The following is a 24,916-nucleotide window of genomic DNA, read 5'->3' as shown; positions in this document are numbered from 1 at the left end:
TACTTAGCAATATTACAATATTAGAAGCATCATACTTACCTGCTGCGCTGTCTGTGACCGGCCGGGAGCTCCTCCTACTGGTAAGTGACAGATCATTAAGCAATGCGCCGCACACCGGCCACCAATGATATTACAATAGAGGGAGGGAGGGGGGCCGACGAAGGCCGCACACTGGCCACCAATGATATTACAATAGAGGGAGGGAGGGGGGGCCGGGGGAGGCCGCACACTGGCCACCAATGATATTACAATAGAGAGGGGGAGGGCGCACGCTGGCCACCAATGATATTACAATAAAGGCAGGGAGGGGGGGCCGACGGAGGCCGCACACTGGCCACCAATGATATTACAATAGAGGGGGGGCCGGGGGGGGGGCGCACACTGGCCACCAATGATATTCAAACTGGGGAGGGAGGGGGGGTCTGCCCCCTGCTGCCTGGCAGCCCCTGATCTCTTACAGGGGGCTATGATACGCACAATTAACCCCTTCAGGTGTGGCACCTGAAGGGTTAATTGTGCTGATCACAGCCCCCTGTAAAAGATTGGGTGCTGCCAGGCAGCAGGGGGCAGTCATGTACACAGTTCGTAGTATATTCTAACTAGAAGCGTCCCCATCACTATGGGAACGCCTCTGTGTTAGAATATACTGTCGGATCTGAGTTTCACGATGTAACTCAAATCCGATGGTATATTTTAACATAGAGGCGTTCCCAGGGTGATGGGGACGCTTCAAGTTAAAATATACCATCGGATTGGAGAAAACTCCGATCCTATGGTATATTAACTCCTGACTTTACATTGAAAGTCAATGGGGGACGGATCCGTTTGCAATTGCACAATATTGTGTCAACGTCAAACGGATCCGTCCACATTGACTTGCATTGTAAGTCAGGACGGATCCGTTTGGCTCCGCACGGCCAGGCGGACACCAAAACGACTTTTTTTTCATGTCCGTGGATCCTCCAAAAATCAAGGAAGACCCACGGATGAAAAAACGGTCACGGATCACGGAAAAACGGAACCCGTTTTTGCGGACCGCAAAAAAAAACCGGTCGTGTGCATGAGGCCTTAGTATGATAGTTTATACGGTTGAGAAAAGACATACAGTGCTGCCCATAATTATTCATACCCCTGACAAATTTTGACTAAGGCCTCTTTCACACGGGCGAGATTCCCGCGCGGGTGCAATGCGTGAGGTGAACGCATTGCACCCGCACTGAATCTGGACCCATTCATTTCTATGGGGCTGTGCACATGAGCTGTGATTTTCACGCATCACTTTTGCGTTACGTGAAAATCGCAGCATGTTCTATATTGTGCGTTTTTCACGCAACGCAGGCCCCATAGAAGTGAATGGGGCTGCGTGAAAATCGCAAGCATCCGCAAGCAAGTGCGGATGCGGTGCGATTTTCACGCATGGTTGCTAGGAGACGATCGGGATGGGGACCCGATCTTTATTATTTTCCCTTATAACATGGTTATAAGAGAAAATAATAGCATTCTGAATACAAAATGCATAGTACAATAGGGCTGGAGGGGTTAAAAAAAAATAAAAATAAAAAATATATATATACAGTGGCGGAAATAATTATTTGACCCCTCACTGATTTTGTAAGTTTGTCCAATGACAAAGAAATGAAAAGTCTCAGAACAGTATCATTTCAATGGTAGGTTTATTGTAACAGTGGCAGATAGCACATCAAAAGGAAAATCGAAAAAATAACTTTAAATAAAAGATAGCAACTGATTTGCATTTCATTGAGTGAAATAAGTATTTGAACCCTCTAACAAAAAAAGACTTAATACTTGGTGGAAAAACCCTTGTTTGCAAGCACAGAGGTCAAACGTTTCTTGTAATTGATGACCAAGTTTGCGCACATTTTAGGAGGAATGTTGGTCCACTCCTCTTTGCAGATCATCTCTAAATCCCTAAGGTTTCGAGGCTGTCTCTGTGCAACTCTGAGCTTGAGCTCCCTCCATAGGTTTTCGATTGGATTAAGGTCCGGAGACTGACTAGGCCACTCCATGACCTTAATGTGCTTCTTCTTGAGCCACTCCTTTGTTGCCTTTGCTGTATGTTTTGGGTCATTGTCGTGCTGGAACACCCATCCACGACCCATTTTCAGTTTCCTGGCAGAGGGAAGGAGGTTGTCGCTCAGGATTTCACGATACATGGCTCCGTCCATTTTCCCGTTTATGCGAATAAGTTGTCCTGTGCCCTTAGCAGAAAAACACCCCCAAAGCAAAATGTTTCCACCCCCATGCTTGACGGTGGGGACGGTGTTTTGGGGGTCATAGGCAGCATTTTTCTTCCTCCAAACACAGCGAGTTGAGTTAATGCCAAAGAGCTCTATTTTGGTCTCATCAGACCACAGCACCTTCTCCCAGTCACTCTCTGAATCATTCAGGTGTTCATTGGCAAACTTCAGACGGGCCTGCACATGTGCCTTCCTGAGCAGGGGGACCTTGCGAGCCCTGCAGGATTTTAATCCATTGCGGTGTAATGTGTTTCCAATGGTTTTCTTGGTGACTGTGGTCCCTGCTAATTTGAGGTCATTAACTAACTCCTCCCGTGTAGTTCTAGGATGCTTTTTCACCTTTCTCAGAACCATTGACACCCCACGAGGTGAGATCTTGCGTGGAGCCCCAGAGCGAGGTCGATTGATGGTCATTTTGTGCTCCTTCCATTTTCGAACAATCGCACCAACAGTTGTCACCTTCTCTCCCAGCTTCTTGCTAATGGTTTTGTAGCCCATTCCAGCCTTGTGCAGGTCTACAATTTTGTCTCTGACATCCTTGGACAGCTCTTTGGTCTTTCCCATGTTGGAGAGTTTGGAGTCTGCTTGATTGATTGATTCTGTGGACAGGTGTCTTTTATACAGGTGACTAGTTAAGACAGGTGTCCTTAATGAGGGTGACTAATTGAGTAGAAGTGTCTAACCACTCTGTGGGAGCCAGAACTCTTAATGGTTGGTAGGGGTTCAAATACTTATTTCACTCAATGAAATGCAAATCAGTTGCTATCTTTTATTTAAAGTTATTTTTTCGATTTTCCTTTTGATGTGCTATCTGCCACTGTTACAATAAACCTACCATTGAAATGATACTGTTCTGAGACTTTTCATTTCTTTGTCATTGGACAAACTTACAAAATCAGTGAGGGGTCAAATAATTATTTCCGCCACTGTATATATATATATATATATATATATATATATAATTTAACTCACCTTAATCCACTTGTTCGCGCAGCCGGCATCTCTTCTGTCTTCTTCTTTGAGGAATAGGACCTTTAATGACGTCACTACACTCATCACATGGTCCGTCACATGATCCATCACCATGGTAAAAAAAGATCATGTGATGGACCATGTGATGAGCACAGTGACGTCATCAAAGGTCCTATTCCTCAAAGAAGAAGACCGAAGAGATGCCGGCTGCGCGAACAAGTGGATTAAGGTGAGTTAAATGTTTTATTTTTATTTTTTAACCCCTCCAGCCCTATTGTACTATGCATTCTGTATTCAGAATGCTATTATTTTCCCTTATAACCATGTTATAATGGAAAATAATACAATCTACACAACCTTGAACCCAAACCTGAACTTCTGTGAAGAAGTTCGGGTCTGAGTACCACATTCAGTTTTTTATCACGCGTGTGCAAAACACATTGCACCTGCGCGATAAAAACTGAACAACGGAACGCAATCACAGTCAAAACTGACTGCAATTGGGTACCTACTCGCGCGGGTTTTCCGCAACGCATCCGGACCTTATCCGGACATGCTCGTGTGAAAGAGGCCTTAAAGTTACTTTTATTCAACCAGCAAGTAATTTTTTGACAGGAAATGACATAGGTGTCTCCCAAAAGATAATAAGATGATGTACAAGAGGCATTATTGTGAAAAAAAAAACATTTCTCAGCATTTATTTACATATGAGCAAAAAATACAAGATGTTCCGCACTGTAGAAAATCTCAGAGGACGTGGTCGGAAGCCAAAAGTGACACCTGTGCTGGCCAGGAGGATAGTTAGAGAGGTGAAAAAGAATCCAAGGATCACTACCAAGCCCATCCTGGTGAATCTGGGCTCTGCTGGTGGCAATGTCTCAAGGCGGACAATCTAACGGACACTGCACAATGCAGACCAAGGAGGACGCCACTTCTCCAGATAAGGCACACAAAAGCTCGCTTGGCCTTTGAAAAAGCTCATCTGAACAAAGAAGAAGACTTTTGGTCTTCTGTGTTATGGTCAGATGAAACAAAAATTGAATTGTTTGGTCACAATTATGTTTCCTTCATTTGGCGTAAAAAAGGAGAAGCCTTCAACCCAAAGAACACCATCCCTACTGTCAAACATGGTGGTGAGAACCGAATGCTTTGGGGGTGTTTTTCAGCCAATGGACCAGGGAACCTAATCACAGTAATCGGCACCATGAAAAAAGAGGAATACATGAGGATTCTCAACAACAACATCAGGCAGTCTGCAGAGAAACTTGGCCTTGGGCACCAGTGGACATTTCAGCATGACAATGACCCAAAACACACAGCAAAAGTGGTGAAGAAATGGTTAGCAGACAACAACATTAACGTTTTGGAGTGGCCCAGCCAGAGTCCAGACTTGAATCCAATTGAGAATCTGTGGAGGGAGCTAAAGATCAGGGTGATGGCAAGAAGACCCTCCAACCTGAAAGATTTGAAGGTCATTTCTAAAGATGAATGGGCTAAAATACCTAAAATGAATAATTTTGGACTGGACACTTTTTGCTCAAATGTAAATAAAAGCTGAGAAATGTTTTTTTTTCCACAATAATGCCTCTTGTACATCGTCCTATTATCTTTTGGGAGACACCTATGTCATTTCCAGTCAAAAAATTACTTGCTGGTTGAATAAAAGTAACTTTAAGTCAAAATTTGCCAGGGGTATGAATAATTATGGGCAGCACTGTAAGTCCATCGAGTTCAACCAAGGGATAAGTGTGGACGCGAATCCCAGAAGGAAGTGAGACTCAGATTTCTACACATTTTCATAAGCAAAGAATTCATCTAAACCCTTTTTAAAACTGTCCACTGTTCCTGCTGTGACCACGTCCTGAGGAAGTCTATTCCACAGATTCACAGTTCTTACAGAAAAGAAGCTTTGACACTTCTGGAGACTGAACTTTTTCTTCTCCAGTTGGAGGCAGTGCCCCCTTGTCTTTTGAGGGCATTTTACATGGAACCGTTTTTCAGCAAGTTTTTTGTATGGCCCATTTATATATTTGTATAGATAAATCATGTCCCCCCTTAGACGTCTCTTCTCAAGACAAAATAAATTCAATTATTTTAATCTTTCTTCATAACTAAGACCCTCCATGCCTCTTATCAGTTTAGTCGCTCTCCTCTGTACTTTTTTCAGCTGCAGTGCGTCCTTTCTATGGACTGGTGCCCAGAACTGAACTGCATATTCCAGATGAGGCCACACCAACGCTTTGTAAAGTGGTAATATTACATCCATTTACCATTCTTAACTAATTTGCCAACTTACCTTACTTTACCAACCATTTTCTGCCACCTTTTCTTGTTGTATCTCTAACAAAGAAAAAATAATCTGTGACCATGTTTTTGGATAAAAACACTTTCATTTACAAAGGTCTTTCAGTAGGTGCACATGACTGTAGGTGAAAATAGTCCCAAAATAAGAAAACAAGCAAAGGTCAAATCAGACCTTCCTGTCTCAAATTTTCACTAATTTTTAAAAAGGTGTGTTTGCCCCTTAAAGAGGTTGTCTCACGAAAAATATTCTATAGTTTTTAAACCAGCAATTGGTTTTGAATACTTTTGGAATAGCATGTACAATACCGTATTCTTCGCTTTATAAGACGCACTTTTTTCCCTCAAAAGTGGGAGGAAAATGGTGGTGTATCTTATAAAGCGAATACTAGTGAGCGATTTCACTATGGAAGCACTCACTAGTATGCAGTAGGCTCGGGCAACGGTAAGTAAAGCTCCATTCACCATTCCATGGTCTTCTCCGGGTGCCTCGCTGCACGTGTCCTGAATGTATACAGAGTCAGGACATAGTGTGCACACTATGACCTGATGCTGCGCAACGTCAAGTCACAATGCAGTGCGGGCCCAGAGAAAACGAGGGAGCGGAGAGTGCAGAGTTATTTTTGGTCTGATGTGATGTCTGACGAAGATTGGTTGACTGGTCTAAGGTCTGAGTTTAGTATAGTCGCTAGTCGCCAAGTTATTCCCTGAAATCTACCTGTAACGCCACCTGCTGTTTTCTTTTTTCTACATTCTTTGTCCAGCTCATTGAGATTAAAGCACAAGTTTAGTTCCATCCTTGAACTGCCACTAGCTGCAGCAGAATGGACACACCCCGAGAAAGGACACACACCCCTGAGCTGCCAGCTTGAAATAAATCTAGCAGAGCAATTGAAGTAATAAATGTGGAGAAGGTACAGGGATCCATGTAAGGGTCATCTACTGTATGATGTCTGATTTTCATTTTTTACATAAATCATGTGATAACCCCTTTAATTCCCAAGACATTGACATATTTTGGAAATATGGCTATGGAAAAATCACCAATTACCAAAACATTGACTAAGCAAATTTTCACAGATTAGCTTTCTGCTCTGGGATTGATGTGGCAGCAGGGAAAAATCCAAGAGGTACATAAAGCAGCAATGATGGCCAGCAGAGAAGTGAGGGACAAACTCTGGCCCGTAGAATCGTAGTTTCCCCACAGCCTTGTGAATGCATGCAAACCCCTTTTATGAGCTGGGTGACCATTGACAGTGGCGACATGGGCAGAAAAAGGGGAAGCAGGGTGCAGTTAGTGGTAGCCGCTTCCAGGATATATGGGTTGGTCATGATGTGCTTTCAGATACAGAACACGCAGAAGGATGATGTCACTTGATTACATGATTCCGCTCAGGGAAGCAAATAGATCCTTTAATGGACCACTAGGGGATCATTTGAAGCAGGTGGTTATAGAAAAGATTTGGAAGGGGGAACATGTAGAATTTCCTGCTTGAATGCTTTATTCTGGAGAGGGCAAAACAAGGGACTAGCAAGAAGGAGGAAGAGGAGAAAAGGAAGTACCGGTTGTTTCTTAGGACTTTTTCTAACTCATTGCAGGCCTTTGTTATCCTGACCAGTTGGGAGAAAGGATCTGAGAATTGTATGGCCTTTTTTTGCTATATACAGCCAGGTCCATATATATTGGGACATCAACAAAATTGTAACATTTTTGGCTCTATACACCACTACAATGGATTTGAAATGAAACTAACAAGATGTGCTTTAACTGCAGACTGTCAGCTTTAATTTGAGGGTATTTACATCCAAATCAGGTGAACGGTGTAGGAATTACAACATTTTGCATATGTGCCTCCCACTTGTTAAGGAACCAAAAGTAATGGGACAGAATAATAATCATAAATCAAACTTTCACTTTTTAATACTTGGTTGCAAATTATTTGCAGTCAATTACAGCCTTAAGTCTGGAACGCATAGACATCACTAGACGCTGGGTTTCATCCCTGGTGATGCTCTGCCAGGCCTCTACTGCAACTGTCTTCAGTTCCTGCTTGTTCTTGGGGCATTTTCCCTTCAGTTTTGTCTTTAGCAAGGGAAATGCATGCTCAATCAGATTCAGGTCAGGTGATTGACTTGGCCATTGCATAACATTCCACTTCTTTCCCTTAAACTCTTGCTTTTGCAGTATTATTAATCCAATGTGGTGGTGTATAGAGCCAAAAATGTTAGAATTGTGTTGATGTCCCAATATTTATGGACCTGGCTGTAGATGCAAAAGGAGAATCTGATAGGGTTTATGGGAGATAGGTAGTTTGTGCTTCGACAAACATTCTTTCTAGGCACGGTCAGGGCAAAAAAACAAGGACGCATGAACAGCAGTGGGGCATCCCACTGAAAACAAATGGAGATCTGGTGGAAGTCTGTGGGTTATTAATGGGGATATGTCGCATGGGTTTGCTCACTGGTGCCTTTCAGCTAGGTTAATGGACTGGAAGTATATTACATTGCTGTTGGGCCGACCGCCCACCTCGGATGTTTACTCAGTAAATGCTTATAATGTTATTATCTGGTTGGATGCCATGCTTATATTTTATGTTGTGTGCCTTATTGTGGCATGTAAAATTGTATTAGATGAGGCCCTTCAATAAAAAGGCTGCAGTGGCCAATAAAATCAACTCATGCTGTCATGTTGTTATTAGGGTGGAAGATTATGAGATTTAAGGTTCAAGGGTGTGTGTGTGTGTGTGTGTGTATACAGTACAGACCAAAAGTTTGGACACACCTTCTCATTCAAAGAGTTTTCTTTATTTTCATGACTATGAAAATTGTAGATTCACACTGAAGGCATCAAAACTATGAATTAACACATGTGGAATTATATACATAACAAACAAGTGTGAAACAACTGAAAATATGTCATATTCTAGGTTCTTCAAAGTAGCCACCTTTTGCTTTGATTACTGCTTTGTACACTCTTGGCATTCTCTTGATGAGCTTCAAGAGGTATTCCCCTGAAATGGTTTTCACTTCACAGGTGTGCCCTGTCAGGTTTAATAAGTGGGATTTCTTGCCTTATAAATGGGGTTGGGACCATCAGTTGCGTTGAGGAGAAGTCAGGTGGATACACAGCTGATAGTCCTACTGAATAGACTGTTAGAATTTGTATTATGGCAAGAAAAAAGCAGCTAAGTAAAGAAAAACGAGTGGCCATCATTACTTTAAGAAATGAAGGTCAGTCAGTCAGCCGAAAAATTGGGAAAACTTTGAAAGTAAGGGCTATTTGACCATGAAGGAGAGTGATGGGGTGCTGCGCCAGATGACCTGGCCTCCACAGTCATCGGACCTGAACCCAATCGAGATGGTTTGGGGTGAGCTGGACCGCAAAGTGAAGGCTAAAGGGCCAACAAGTGCTAAGCATCTCTGGGAACTCCTTCAAGACTGTTGGAAGACCATTTCAGGGGACTACCTCTTGAAGCTCATCAAGAGAATGCCAAGAGTGTGCAAAGCAGTAATCAAAGCAAAAGGTGGCTACTTTGAAGAACCTAGAATATGACATATTTTCAGTTGTTTCACACTTGTTTGTTATGTATATAATTCCACATGTGTTAATTCATAGTTCTGATGCCTTCAGTGTGAATCTACAATTTTCATAGTCATGAAAATAAAGAAAACTCTTTGAATGAGAAGGTGTGTCCAAACTTTTGGTCTGTACTGTATATATATATATATATATATATATATATATATACACACATATACACACACACACACACACATATACATATATACATACACACACCACATGCCCGTAGGTAAAATGGTCGGCCGCTGTAGAACCACGCTTGTCACCAGAGTCTCATGATATCTGTGGCATCTCCATATGTGCCAGCAATTTGAAGAAAACATTTTTTTATGGTATGAAAATTAACCCCTAGGTGCACCTTCTTGCACCCACAGGCTCCACTCCCTATCTACTATGCCACACCCACACGGCTTTGACTGAGGCCATTCACACGTGGCCCTGAAGCCGTGCCAGAGTGTGTCCAGCACATGTGTTGTACAGGGATTCGAGACTTCAGGGTCTGGCATGAATATGTTTTCACTGCCTGACCTGTTCACTCAAAATGGGTGGGGCCTAGTAAAGCAGACAGGGAGCGGAGCCTGTGGGTGCAACGGCACCGCCCTCGTTTCACCCTGGGGGTAATTTGTATACCATAAAAAAGTATTTTTTTTAACCGGATTGCTAGCACATATGGAGATGCCACAGATAATCTGAAACTCTGCTGACAAGCGTGGATCTACAGTGGCAACAGTTTTATCTACTGGTATGAGAAGACAGATACCCTTTAAAGGGGTTGTCTCATCATGGACAATGGGGGCATATCACTAGGATATGCCCCCATTGTCTTATAGGTGCGGGACCCATCCCTGGGACCCGCACCTATATCGAGAACGGAGCCCTGCAAGGTGGTGGCTGGAGGACTCCGGTCCGGCCACCACCAAGCCAGCTCCCGATAGAAGTGAATGGTAGCTTACAGCGCATGCGCGACCCCCACTCCCATTTATTTCTATGGGGCCGATGGAAATAGCTGAGCCAGCTCTCTGCTATTTTCGCTGGCCCCATAGAAAATGAATATAAGGCAGCTGTGCATGTGCAGTGCGCCCTCCTTCACTTGCGGGGCTCCGTTCTTGACCCACACCTATAAGACAATGGGGGCATATCCTAGCGATATGCCCCATTGTCCATGATGAGGCAACCTCTTTAAGGGAAACCTGTTGACAATTGCCTTCAATGTACCTGTATACACTTTTTAGCTTTTCCATGGATGTCCTTTGAGTCTGTAAAAATATAAACACAGCAGTGTTAGGTGACAAAACAGATAATGAATGGTAGGTGAAAAGAATTATTTAAAATCTATAAACAGAATAATCCACATCTCAGTCCAGTCTAAAAAGGACATGACAATTCTAGAACATAGGTTTGGTGCGATAATGAGGAGATGTTTAAATAGTTTCATAAGAGACAGCAACTTACTTCATAATACAGACACATTTTCTAGCTTTTTTTACCCACAGACCTCACAATGGAACTTCGGAAACCAAGTCTAACAAAACAACTCACCACTCCTTATCTTCTCCTGGAGCCGTGCTGTGTCCTGACTGCGCACAGTGTCAAGACGTAGTGTACATAAGCGCACACTTTGACCTGACGCTGTGCGATGTTAGGTCACAGAGCAGCGCAGCAGCTCTTTTATTTATTTTATATCTCATTTATTTATTTTATATCTCATTAATCTTTTATTTATTTTATATCTCATTTGAGGTCTGATGAGGATTGGGGGGTCTGATCTGAGGTCTGATGAGGACTGGGGGTCTGATCTGACGTCTGATGAGGATTGGAGGTCTGATCTGAGGTCTGATTAAAGGGGTTGTCCGGGTTCAGCCATACCCATAATTTCACCAAGGCAGTCCCCCTGACTTGAGCATCGGAACAGTTCATGCTCTCCCTTGTCCTGTGCAGGATCGCGCAGGGCAAGGGCTCTTTTATTTACAATAACACACTGGCGGGCAGAGGCTTCTGCCCAGCCGTGTGTATGGTGATGTCACCGGCTCTGATGGGCGGGCTTTTCGCGCTGCCCTAGCCGTTTTGCAGGCTAGGGCAGCGCTAAAGCCCGCCCATCAGTGTATGAAGTCACCGGGCTCACTGCTAGGCGGAAGCCTCCGTCTGGCAGCCCTAGAGAGAGCCCCATACGTCACCGGAACTCCACAAAATGCCTTTGCTCTGCGTGATTCAGCGCAGGTCAAAGGAGAGCATCGGAGCATTAACTGCTCCGATGCTCAAGTCAGGGGGGCTGCTGGGTGAAAATGGGGATATGTCCGGGTTCAGCTCTGAAACCGGACAACCCCTTTAAGATTGGGTGTCTGATTTGAGGTATGATGAGGATTGGTGGTCTGATCCGAGGTCTGATTAAGATTGGGGGTCTAATCCGAGGTCTAATGAACATTTTTTTTTTTTGTTATTTTCCTCCTCTAAAACATATAGAGCGAAAATCTGGTAAATAATATAGGAAAAAAACCACCATAAATGGCATTGGTACATATTCTACACTGTACAAAAAAACAAAAACAGCACTGCATTATGTGCATCTCAGACAAAACTACAAAATACCATTATAAAAGTAGCAGTTTAAAAATTCTAAATGTTCGCAGACTGGTGTGTATAATGTCTCAGGTTAAAGGGGCTGTCAGAGGACACTAAAAATATTGGACAATTCATACAATCTTTAAAAACAAAAAATGATATCAATCACTGTCCTCAGCGGTCAGCAGCATATGGTTTTTGCAGCCAGATTTTGGTAAAATGGTTTTTGGGCACTATTTTGTATTTGAAGAGACCCTGACGTACCCCTAAAGTGAGACCCTCAAAGTGACCTCATTTTGGAAACTACACCCTTCAAAGAATATATTAAGGGGGTACTGAGCACTTTGACCCCCTAAGCGTTTTACGGAATTTGAAAACACTTGGCTGTGAAAATGAAAAGTTTCATTTCTTCCAATAAAATGTTGCTTTAGCCCCAAATTTTTCATTTTCACAAGGGGTAACAGAAAAAAAGCACCCAAAATGTGCTACCCATTTTCTCCTGAATACGGCAACACCCCATATGTGGTGGTAAACTGCTGGGGGGGGGGGGGGGATATGGTAGGATTCAGAATGGAAGGAGCACCATATGGCTTTTGCAGATTTTGATGGATTGGTTTATGGGCGCCATTGGTTTTTATTTTTTGAGTGATTGTCTTATGTGGGAGCTAATTTTTTGCGGGATGTAGTGACCTTTTCATTGGTACCATTTTAGGGTACATAAGACTTTTTGATCGCTTGGTATTACACTTTTTGTGAGGCAAGGTGAAAAAAAAGGCTGTTTTGGCTTAGTTTAAAAAAAGAAAATTTTCAATATTCACCTGAGGGGGCATATAATGTGATATTTTTATAGAGCGGGTTGTTACGGACGCGATGATAACAAAAATAAAAATAATAGACATATTGGGTAAGTTTTACACAGTAAACGTTTTTGAACAGAATTAAATCTTGTTTTTGTGTTGCCATTTTCTGACTGCCCTTTTTTTTATTTTTTGGACGATTGTCTTAGGTAGGTTCTAAATTTTTTACGGGATGAGGTGACGGTTTAATTAGTACCATTTTGGGGTACGTACGTCTTTTTGATCGTTAAAGGGAAATGGCTGTTTTGGCACAGTTTTTTTTTTTTACTGCATTCACCTGACAGGGTGGATCATGTGATATTTTTATAGAGCCAGTCGATACGGACGCGGCAATACCTAATATGTATACTACTTCTTTTTTTTCACAATTTTTTCATTACTTAATTATGGGAAAAGAATGCTTTTATTTTTACTTGAAACTTTTATTTTTTTATTATCCAAAACTCTATTTAAACTTTTTATTTTTATTTATTTTTTTCCACAACTTTTGTAAAGCACTGGCTGTAAGTGTATTACCAGTGTAATAAACTTACTGCCTTCCTGTCTGTAAGAACCAGGGGGCTGGATCTCACAGGCTAACAGGAAAGGCCGGCACAGGGACCCGATGGGGATGGGGAGGGAGCTCCTTCCCTCCACACACCAACGCGGCATAGTAAGGGTTAATGCGCATACAGCAGGGGTCCGGCTAACGGGAACAGCCGGTCCCCTGCAGCTGACTGGGCGCATGCAGCCGCCCGATCAGCGCGCCGTAGTACTACGGTGCTGGTCGGGAAGTCACTTCCCGCAGCGCCGTACTATTACGGCGCTGGTCGGGAAGGGGTTAAGTGTACCTCACAAAGGGTTCGGATGATATTTTCCCTCTCCCACACGTGTTCCTAGAATAGTAAAATATGTATTTTTTACTGCATCATTTCTGCCCAAATATGTTTTATTGAAAGAGTCCATTTTTGCTACAATACCATAACCTTTTTATTTTTTCAGTTTGTGTAGTATTGTGAGGGATTTGTGCCGTAGAACAGGTTGAAATTTGTATTGGTATCATTTTGGGTTACATTAGTTTTTGGACTCATTTTTTATTTTGTAATTGGGGTAATGTAATAAAAACAGCAAATCCACAATTTTTTAAACGCCATGTGCTATATACATGTTTTATTTCATCCACAGGTTGCCAGATTGTTGCGATCTTTATTACGGTGGATCATTTAAAAAAAAAAACTTTCATAAACAAAAAGTTTTTTTTAGACCCACTAGATTAGGTGACTTGCAGCTGCGATCCCTTGATTGATTGTGCAATGCTTTGGAATACTTGGCCGATGTCTGACCTTTGGGCCTTTATCACACTCCCATGGTAACCCACTGGGCTAATAGTGTGAGCCACCTCCTTTTGTCAAAGATCTTAGGTGCTGCGGTCAAAATTAACTGTCTGGCTGTGTACAGAACACCTGCGCTCCCATCGCAATCTCTTGGATTCACTGGGCATGACTCTTTGCAAGATCTTTGTGACATACTGTATCTGTCAGAGAGAAGAAACTAGAAGGTGTGTGTATATCATCACTAAGGCTAGGTCTGCATAGCGACATGTATCGAGCGACAATAAGGAAGCCATTACTCCGCGACATGTGTCGCCCACCATTTTTTGTATTGATAGACAATGGTGTCGCACTATGGATAGGTTACCTGTGGATAGGTCATCAGTATCTGATGGGTTGGTGTCCAACACCAGGTACAGCTGTTTGAGAAGGCACTCGCAGTTGCGCTATGGCCTTCTCTCAGCTTAGCCTATGTAAATAGTTATGATCCTCTACACGACCGTATTTTTGGTCCATGTCCGATCTGCATTTTTTGTTGATCGCACATGGACCCATTTATTTCTAGGGGTCTGCAAAAAAATAAAAAATGGACAGCACACGGATGTCTTCCGTTTTCTGCTAATATCCAAAATGAAGCAGCACTACTGTTAAGTCCAAATTGGACAGTCCCTGAAGTGGCAGTGCCAGCAGTGGTGTAGGCCTTTTTTGTAGGGTTTTAGAGAAAAACTGCAGCACTCGATGTCTTCAATGCAATTCCTAATTTATTCACTAAGAATGCGACGTTTCGACTACAATGAGTCTTTTTCAAGCAGAATCAGTCTGCTTGAAAGAAACTCATTGTAGTCGAAAAGTCGCATTCTCGGTGAATAAATTAGGCATTGCACTGAAGACAAAATGCTGCAGTATTTCTCCCAAATCCTTCCGTTTGATGCTTGCATCCGTGCGGCTGCGCCACAAATGATAGAACCTGTCCTATTCTTGTCTGTTTTGGAGACAAGAATAGGCTTCATGGCGGACCACTTCTGCATTTTGTGGATCCGCGATCTGCGTACCGCAAAACTGATACAGTTGTGTGCAGAGCGTTTATCCAACCATCTTTGGTATATCCACTGAGCACATGTGCTGGGAAATACCCACAAGGGGTACAATTTCTCCTTTCATAGAGATGTCACTGGTGTAGGAAGCCTTACAGGCAAGGCTTTCCTGGCTTAGCAGATATCCCAAGTCACATTTCAAGGCTCTTTAATAAGTAGGTCACTGACTTACAAGGAAGCTACCCATAGGTGGTATTAGAGAGACAGTCTTCTTCCTCCTGAAGAAGAGGAAATACTCCCAGCACATTGACTATCCATAAACTCCTATAGATCAGATTGAGGCCAAAAACTGCCTTCTTTGTTTCTTTAGGCTAGGGCTACACGACGACAATAAGTTGCGCGATAAATAGGGCACAACTACACTGCAACATGTGTCGTGCGACAATTTTTATAATGGTAGTCTATGGTGTCGCACTGCGACATGCTGCGACTACCGACGTGACAGTCGCAGAAAAATCCATCTTAAATGTTTTTTTTGCGACTGTCGCGTCGCAGTATGTCGCAGTTTGACACCATAGACTACCATTATAAAAATTGTCGTGCAACAAATGTCGTCGTGTAGCCCTAGCCTACTATATGGCAGCTTATGAACAATACATACAGCTGCATACAGGGGCGGACTGGCCATAGACCCCACAGGGAAATTTCCCAGTGAGCCGATGCATATGTCAGGGGGTTATGTTCAGATCAGATTTTGGGAGATTTTCCTGATGTACAAACTGGATGTGAACATTGTTCAAGGTGAAAATATACCATTATAACCAACTAACAAAAACAGAGAAAACAAGTAACAGAAACTGCAATAAAACTTACCATTAGCATTTTTTCTTTCCCTTGTATGGTAAAAACAATGTACACTGTAAAACAGATTGATTGTGATTAGTTTATATTTAGAGAAATATGCATTTCATTTAAAGGGAACCTGTCACCTGTACTATGCTGTCCTCCATGGTGGCAGCATAATGTAGTGACAGACCCGCTGATTTCAGATGTCTGTTACTGTTGCGGAATATGTGCGGGTTTTTTTTAGCTCGGATTCCAGTGTGGAAAAAAAACTGCGTATTGCAGTACCAGCAAAGTTGATGAGATTGCACTAATCTCTTGTACACTTTGTGGATTTTTTTCGTGCGGAAATTGACCTGCTGTGCGGTTTTTAAATTTAATAGCATTTCAATTATTTCACTGGCATCAAATCCGCACCAAAAAAAACACTGTTAGACATGGCGGATTTCGGTGTGGATATGCCAAAGAAACGCACAGAAATTTATATGGATCTTATGTTCGTTCACCCCCATCTGTGGGCAACTGGCCTTAGGGTGCCTGTATACAGTGCAGATTATGCAGGTATTTTTTTCTGCACAGATTTTGTGTGGAAAAACTGCAGTGTAATACCGTACCAGTAACGTGTATGAGATTAGCCACATGTCATCTACACTCTGCTTATTTTTAAGATGCGGAAATCGACCTGCTGTGCAGCTATCGAAATCCATAGCATGTCAATTTTTGTTTTCTTTTGCGGATTTGATCCTTTTCAAAGAAAGAATAAGATCTTCAGAAAATCCGCACCAAAAACTGCATAAAAACCAAACATAAAAAAGGAACACCTGCACACAAACCTGCACCATGTGAAGGTACCCTTAGAGTACTGACATGCTAAACCCCGCAATGTGCACCGGCACTGGAGGGGAAAGGAGTATGATGGGGGTTGCTGTCCCCACCTCCAGACGAGTCACAGGTTTGATTCCTATGCACACAAGGAAAATAACCTGCCAGCCTTCGTCCGGAGGCGAAGAAAGCGATGGACTCCTCTCCCCTGCAGCGCTGACGCACAGTGCCATAACAAAAATACACACAATTTGGCAATTTATTCATTGCATGGCTATTCACTAGTAGTCTTGAAAAACAAGGAATTATGTGAATTTATGATTCCACTACAGGAAGATGAGACTGTAGTCATGTGGTACAGAGGCAGGGCACCAAAGTCTAGACGGGTGGTTTATTTCCCAAGACACTGAGTGACGCCATTTACTTGTGATTTACTTGTCTTACAGCCTAAAATTTTGTTGTACCTGAAGAAGTTCTGACCATCTGAAGTGGGTGTGTACAAGTATGTACACATTAACCCCTTCAGTAACATGACATTTTCTGTTTTTGAGTTTTCGTTTTTTTACTCCCTGCCTTCCCAGAGCCATTTTCGTATGAAGGCTTGTTTTTCGAGGGACAAGGAGAACATTTTAATGGCATCAAACACAATTCCACCACAGTTGCCTTAATTCCATGGGTCGCTATGATTACAGCAATACCACATTTATATAGTCTTTGTGTTTTAATCATGAAAAATAAAAACTTTGGGAAAACATTTTTTTGCATCGCAATATTCTAAAAAATAAATCAGAGAAGCTCAACCAGTATGTACTGGATCTCAGCCCACCAACTACCAATCAGTGATTATAGCATAAAACGCCAAAAAAACTAGCTCACAGTCAATTTGCATATAATTTTACTATATCAATCCAACTGTATTACAAAAAACAATATTCCAATTAAAATAACAATAAAAATGATGTTAAAGCATACTCTCGGTCCCTTTATATATTTCTGAATGCGGAGCTCACGCATAAAAATGTATATATTATAATAATAATAATAATAAAAAGGTACGGCTTTGTTACGCTTATAATTCATTAATTAGGTATACATGCTGTTTATAGAGGCTGAATGGTGTTTGTTAGCGTTTCTACTGGGACTTATAGTGCAATTGAAGTCTTGCTTTGAAGCGGGATATTATTGAATTATCCTGATATCTGATATGCAAGAAAAAGACTTATCTTATCTTTATAGAGTCTTAATAATGTTCAATTTGCTAGCGCTCCTGCGCTTGTGATGGGACTTGTAGTGCTATTAGAATCTTGCTTTGATACAGGATATTTATGAATTTTCCCAATATCAAATGCACTGTGTCCAGTAAGATGACTCCTTAGACTGTCTTGCAATAACTGTTAATGTTGGCAGTAATTCTGGGGGTTATAACTCACAAATCCTTCAGTGGTGTGGTCCTCCCTCTATGCTTCCATTGGCCGCCTGCTCTGCTCCGTGCCAGCTTAAAAGGTTGTGCTGCGCATGCGCGGCTGGTGCTCAGCGACGCCGAAGCCAACCTGGATGTGGTTAATTGGCCGAAGCCAATTGACCACAGTATCTAAGGAGTTAAGTGTCTGCAATCTGCGTTATCGCCGACCGCAGATATTAGCCTCGGGTATCTGCTGTTTAAAACAACAGAAACCCGGTGGCTATGGTGCCCGCAGCGCTCGCAATAAGGCCACATTTTTAATGACTGGATTTCCCCCATACATGTACAGCAGAGGTCCTTGCCCAGCCTATTTTAAGTGATGGCCTAGCCATCACTGTAGAGCTGTTCCCACTACAATGTTTAAGGTGCCCTTCAACATTGTAGTGGGAGCAACGTTACAGTGATGAGCTGACAGTGCCCTGTAGCTCCGGAGATAGAGCCAATTGGCATAGGTTCAGGGTGCCGAAACCCCGTCAATCACCTAGTGATTGCTTTTCCTGAGGATAGGTCATCATTGAAAAAAGGCTGAACAAATGTTTTAGGATGATCATATACAATAACTGAAATTAGTTGAAAATGCATGCATTATCGAAGCACGTAAAAGCACCTTTAGCACGACATATTGTGTCGGCACCTGTGAATATGCATACACAGCTAAGAAAAAGAACTTACACAAATTTTTTGGGACTAGAAGAACCTTTAGCTTTTAGTACACACGGATAGTGATATGTTCTCCTACAAGATTTGACATCACAGCCGACAGTCGCTCCTCGCTTCTTACATAAATTACATCTCTGTGAATACATACAATTATTATTATGGAAAACGTGAAATTATGCTTCATATAAAAGACATTAAAAGTGGTTTTCAGAGTTATGTAAAAAAAAAAATATATATATTATATATATATATATATATATACCACTGTAAGGCCGAATGCACGCGGTCGTGAGCGGTCTGTGGTATGCCGGCCTGGATTCCTGCTGACAGAAGGAGCGCACGGCGTCATTGGTTGCTATGAGGCCGTGCGCTTCATGCCGCTGCTGCACTCCAGTAATACACTCGTATAGATCATACGAGTGCATTACTGTAGTGCAGCAGCGGCATGAAGCGCACGGCGTCATAGCAACCAATGACGGAGTGCGCTCCTGCTGTCAGCAGGAATCCAGGCCGGCATACCACGGACCGCTCACGGCCACGGAACACAGCCGTGTGCATTCGGCCTATATCTGATTGCAGCAATATATACATAAGTTAAGCAAGATTTAGGCAAAATAATATCTATTTCCTCATCTCCCTGGTTCTCCTCTGGCCTCTGTTTACCTGCAACAACAACAATCTCTAAGGTTTTCCTCATGAATATTTGTTCCCTTCCCCTTGTTCTGCAAAGGGAGTGAATAAAAGTCTGCACTGAGTGAAATGTCTGCCTGCTGGGATACTCAGCAGCATGTTGTATGTGTAGGACTACAAGTCCCAGTTGTACAATGACACTGCTGATACAGGATCTTCCCCCTACCTGTTCTTGTGCAATGCTCTGCAGAACTCCTCCAGTCTGTCAGCTCTGTGTCTGCAGGATGAGGAAGGCAGATCCTGTGTCTCTTCACTGCCTGCATCTGCTCAGCAAACCCTCCAGCTCTGAGTCTGTGTGCTGGGGTTAATCTATCCTGAAGATTCCAGTGGGAGGGAGACACAGGGCAGACAGCAGCAGCCAGTGCAGGAAGTGTGGCCAGCGCAGTGTTGACTAGGCTTGTGTACAAGACTAGGGTTGAGCGTACCCAAACTGTAAAGTTCGGGTTCGAGCCGAACTTTAGGATTTTTGGACCCCGGATCCGAACCCGAACTTTTCAGTAAAAGTTCGGGTTCGGTGTTCAGCGAGTTAATGGTGCTTATTGAAAGGCTGCCGAGCAGCCAATCAACAAGCGTTTAACTTGTATGCCCTTAGAAGCCATCACAGCTATGCCTAATAATGGCATGGCTGTGATTTGCCAGTGCAGCATGTGACCCAGCCTCTATATAAGCTGGAGTCACGAAGCGCTGCACGTTACTCTGCTGTGCTTAGTGTAGGGAGAGGATGCTGCTGCTGTGAGGCAGAGAATAGGACAGAATCTTTAATCTGAAGTGCTTGTTAACTCAGCGATCTACCTAGATTGTGTTTTGTGGGTGCAGTGCACAATCTTTTTACCCTACCCTGAGCCCAGTGACCCAGAAAAATAACTTTTATCCGTCTGTTAGTTTGGTGGGCAGCGGCGGCGGCTATTTTATGCAAGTTCTGTGCACCAGCACAGCATATGTGCATTTGTGACAGTCAAATAGAAGCTTGAAATACTGAAATTATATTCTGGGTTTAAAAAAATCACCCATTTTTGGCAAGACCCTACATCTGTGGCCTTTGCAGCATTTGTCTGTGTGCAATTTAGGCTTGAAATACTGCAATAATTGTCTGGGTTTTAAAAAACACCTATTTTTGGCAATACCCTCCATCTGGGGCCTATGCCGCATTATTCAGTGTGCAATTTAAGCTAAAAATACAGCAATAATTTTCTGGGTTTTAAAAAAACACCCTTTTTGGGCAAAATACAACATTTTACAGCCCTTGTTGCATCTTTCAGCGTGAAATACAAGCGTTAGATACTGCTGTCATATTCTGTTATTAAAAAAACATGCTTTTTGGGCAAAATACAAAATTGTACAGCCCCTGCTGCATCTGTCAGTGTGAAATTCAAGCGTTATATACTGCTGTCATATTCTGTTACAAAAAAAACACCCATTTTGGGCCAAATACTAAATTTGCGGCCTTGTCTGCATCTGTCATTGTGAGATACAAGCTTGATATAGAGCAATAATATTCTGGGTTTAAAAAAACACCCATTTTGGGCAAAGTATTTAATATTGCAGCCTTTGCTGCATCTGTCAGTATGAGATACATGCGTTAGAAACTGTTGTTCTATTCTGTTATTAAAAAAACACCCATTTTGGGCAAGATCCTAAATTTGAGAAATATGAGGAGAGCGTCAAATAAGGGACGTGGCCCCGGTCGTGGTGCTGCTGGTGGAGCTCCTGTTGCAGGGAGAGGACGTGGTCGATCTGTGCCAGCTACACACACAAGTGAAACCCCTTCCTCAGGTGCGAGTAGGCGACAGAACCTTCAGCAGCATTTGGTCGGGCCTAATGCGGCTCTACGAATGGTGAGGCCAGAACAAGTACAGGCGATAGCAGATTGGGTTGCTTACAGGGCTTCCAGTTCCTTTACATTGTCTCCCACCCAGTCTCCTGCTGAAAGATCAGAGTTGGCACCTGCAGCCGATGTCCATCAGTCTTTCACCTCACCCCCTTGCAAATCAGCCAAGCAGTCTGAGCCCCAAGTCATGCAGCAGTCTCTTCTGCTTTTTGATGACTCTGCTAGCAGGGTTTCCAAGGGCCATCCACCTAGCCCTGCCCCAGAAGTGGAAGAGATTGAGTGCACCGATGCCCAATCACTTATGTTTCAAGATGAGTACATGGGAGGACCACCGCAGCACGTCTCGGATGATGACGAAACACAGGTGCCAACTGCTGTGGCTTTCGAAAGTGTGCAGACCGACAAGGAGGGCAGGGGTGAAGACTGGGTGGAAGATGATGTGGAGGACGATGAGGTCCTCGACCCCACATGGAATCAAGGTCATGCGAGTGACCTATGTAGTTCGGAGGAAGAGGCGGTGGTCGCACAGAGCCACCAGCACAGCAGAAAAGGGAGCAGGGTGCAAAAGCGGAGAGGCCGTCCCCTAGACAGTACGCTTGCTACTGCCCACCGCAGCAAGGGACCGAGCACACCAAAGCCAGCTCCAAGGAGTTCCCTGGCGTGGCAGTTCCTCAGACAATGTGCTGACGACAAGACACGAGTGGTTTGCACGCTGTGCAATCAGAGCCTGAGGCGAGGCATAAACGTTCTCAACCTGAGCACAACCTACATGAACAGGTATCTAATTGCAAAGGACGAGCAGTAGTGGAGTAGACACCTCAAAAACCAAGAAAGGTCTCTGGCTCCTCCTGCTTCCTCTTCTGCTGCAGTCTCGGCCTCTTCATCCACCTCTAGAGTGACAGTGCCACCTGCCACCCCGCAAACAGAGGATCTGACAGCAACACCACCACCTGGGTCATCAAGCATCTCCACAATGTCCCATGGAAGCGTTCAGCTCTCCATCTCCCAAACACTGGAGCGGAAGAGTAAGTACCTCCCTACCCACCCACGATCCCTGGCCCTGAATGCCAGCATTTCAAAATTACTGTCCTTTAAAATGCTGTCATTCCGTCTGGTGGAGACGGAGAGTTTTAAAGGCCTTATGGCGGTGGCTGTCCCACAGTACGTCGTGCCCAGCCGCCACTACTTTTCCAGGTGAGCCATCCCTTCCCTGCACAACCAAGCGGGGGACAAAATCAGGTGTGCACTGCGCAACGCCATCTGTGGCAAGTTACACCTACCTACGGATACGCGGACCAGTAAGCACGGTCAGGGACGTTATATCTCTCTAACAGCACACTGGGTAAATGCAGTGGCGGCTGGGCCTGAGGCGGATAGCAGTTTGGCGCATGTCCTTCCACCACCGAGGATTACAGGGCACTTCTCTTTGGCTCCTGTTGCTTCCTCCTCCTACTCCGCTTCCTCATCCTCACCGGCTCCTCATCCGGTCAGCGTAACACCTTCACCACCAACTTCAGCACAGCCAGGGGTAAACGACAGCAGGCAGTTTTAAAACGTATCTGTGCAGGAGCTGTGGACGGGCCTTGAACAACAGACCGATGAGTGGTTGGTGCCAGTGAGCCTCAAGCCCAGCCTGGTAGTGTGCGATAATGGGCGAAATCTCGTAGCAGCTCTGGGACTAACCGTTTTGACGCACATCCCTTGCCTGGCGCATGTGCTGAATTTGGTGGTGCAGAGGTTCCTTAAAAATTACCCTGATATGTCAGAGCTGCTGCATAAAGTGCGGGCCGTCTGTGCGCGCTTTCGGAGTTCTTACCCTGCTGCTGCTCGCCTGTCAGCGCTGCAGCGTAACTTCAGCCTTCCCGCTCACCGCCTCATATGCAACGTACCCACAAGGTGGAACTCCACCTTGCACATGCTGGCCAGACTGTGCGAGCAGCAGCAGGCGATAGTGGAGTTTCAGCTGCAGCGCGCACGGGTGAGTAGCTCTGCGGAACAGCACCACTTCACCACCAATGACTGGGCCTCCATGCGAGACCTGTGTTCCTTGTTGCGCTGTTTCGAGTACTCCACCAACATGGCCAGTGCCGATAACACCGTTCTCAGCGTAACTATCCCACTTCTATGCCTCCTTGAAAAAACGCTGCTGGCGATGATGAAAGAGGATGTGGCACAGGAGGAGGAGGAGGAAGAGGGATAATTTTGTAGGGTTTCCAGCCAGTCATTCACAAGTGGCTCCGAGGGTGGGTTCCTGCACCCACAAACGCCAGGTACACAATTGTCCAGCCAGGGCACAGTTCTGGAGGATGACAAAGTGGAGGATGAGGAGATGGAGGAGGAGGAACCGTGTTCACAGCAGGATGGCACCCAAACCAGCTCATGGCCATCACTGGTGCGTGGCTGGGGGGATACAGAGGACACAGACGATACACCTCCCACAGAGGACATCTTTTCATTGCCTCTGGGCAGCCTGGCATACATGAGCGATTACATGCTGCAGTGTCTCCGCAACGACCGCTGAGTTGCCCACATTCTAACTTGTGCTGATTACTGGGTGGCCACGCCGCTGGATCCCCGTTATAAGGACAACGTATAGTCCTTAATTCAGTCACTGGAGCGTGATCGTAAGATGCGCGAGTACAAGCACACGCTGTTAGACGCGCTGCTGGTGGCATTATCACCTGACAGCGGGGGCACAGTGGAAGCACAAGGTGAAGGCAGAGGAGGAGGAAGAGGTCGCTAATGCAGCTGGGGCACCACCAGCACCTCAGAAGGCAGGGTTAGCATGGCCGAAATGTGGAAAAGCTTTGTCAGCACGCCACATCAACCAGCACCACCAGCTGATCTGGAACGTCTTAGCAGGAGGCAGCATTTCACCAACATGGTGGAGCAGTATGTGTGCACACGCCTACACGTACTGAATGATGGGTCTGCCCACTGCAACTTCTGGGTCTCCAAATTGGGCACATGGCCTGAGCTTGCCCTTTACGCCTTGGAGGTGCTGACCTGCCCTGCAGCCGGTGTATTGTCTGAACGTGTGTTTAGCACGGCAGGGGGCGTTATCACAGACAAGGGCAGCCGCCTGTCCACAGCTAATGTGGACAAGCTCACGTTCATTAAAATGAACCAGGCATGGATCCCTCAGGACTTGTCCGTACCTTGTGCAGAATAGACATGTATACCGGCACTAAGCAGCCATTGTTATACTGCAGCGTAATTACTCATTGTTGTATTTTGGATATGTACCCTAATAAAAAAAAATAAAAAAAGGGAAACCAAAAACCAGTGTTGGCTACCTCGTCCTCCTCCACCGTTGCTTCCACCTACACCGCTACGTCCACCGCCTACTCAAACTCCTACTCCATATGGACCGCCACCTCATAAATCAATTTATTTATTTTTTGTACGTATTTTATTTTATTTCACTAATTTGTCTGTTACATATTCGGGTGAAATTCACCAATTTTTGGGTGCGATATACCCCTGCTGTACCTAGTAGACAGGTAAAAACATTACACTAATTTGTCTGTTACATATTCGGGTGAAATTCACCAATTTTTGGGAGTGATATACCCCTACTCCACCTAGCAGACAGGTAAAAAAAAAATCACTAATTTGTCTGTTACATTCTTGGGTGACATTTGACCATTTTTGCCGTGATTCAACCTCACCTGTGCATAGGTGATAGGGACATAAATTTCAAAAAATCGTCTGTTACATTGTAAGGTGACATTTTA

The 24,916-nt window shown here is 44.2% G+C and overlaps 1 protein-coding gene across 3 annotated transcripts in view; it reads right to left on the bottom strand.

Moving 5' to 3' along the window:
• LOC120996234 overlaps window positions 1–24,916 on the bottom strand; it is a 142,310-nt gene that overhangs the window by 87,023 nt on the left and 30,371 nt on the right. For all 3 annotated transcript variants that reach the window (XM_040426019.1, XM_040426021.1, XM_040426022.1), the window contains exons 3-6: window positions 18,674–18,795; window positions 15,748–15,791; window positions 10,330–10,370; window positions 5,527–5,570 (exon numbers count right to left, since the gene is read on the bottom strand). In XM_040426019.1, coding sequence (XP_040281953.1) covers window positions 5,527–5,570; window positions 10,330–10,370; window positions 15,748–15,791; window positions 18,674–18,795 — 251 coding nt within the window. The remainder of the gene's footprint in view (window positions 1–5,526; window positions 5,571–10,329; window positions 10,371–15,747; window positions 15,792–18,673; window positions 18,796–24,916) is intronic.

The sequence above is a fragment of the Bufo bufo genome, chromosome 3, assembly GCF_905171765.1.
Source record: "Bufo bufo chromosome 3, aBufBuf1.1, whole genome shotgun sequence".
Lineage (NCBI taxonomy): Eukaryota > Metazoa > Chordata > Amphibia > Anura > Bufonidae > Bufo > Bufo bufo.
Note: the sequence above shows the minus strand (reverse complement) of the source record. Positions and strands in the feature narration are given on the sequence as shown.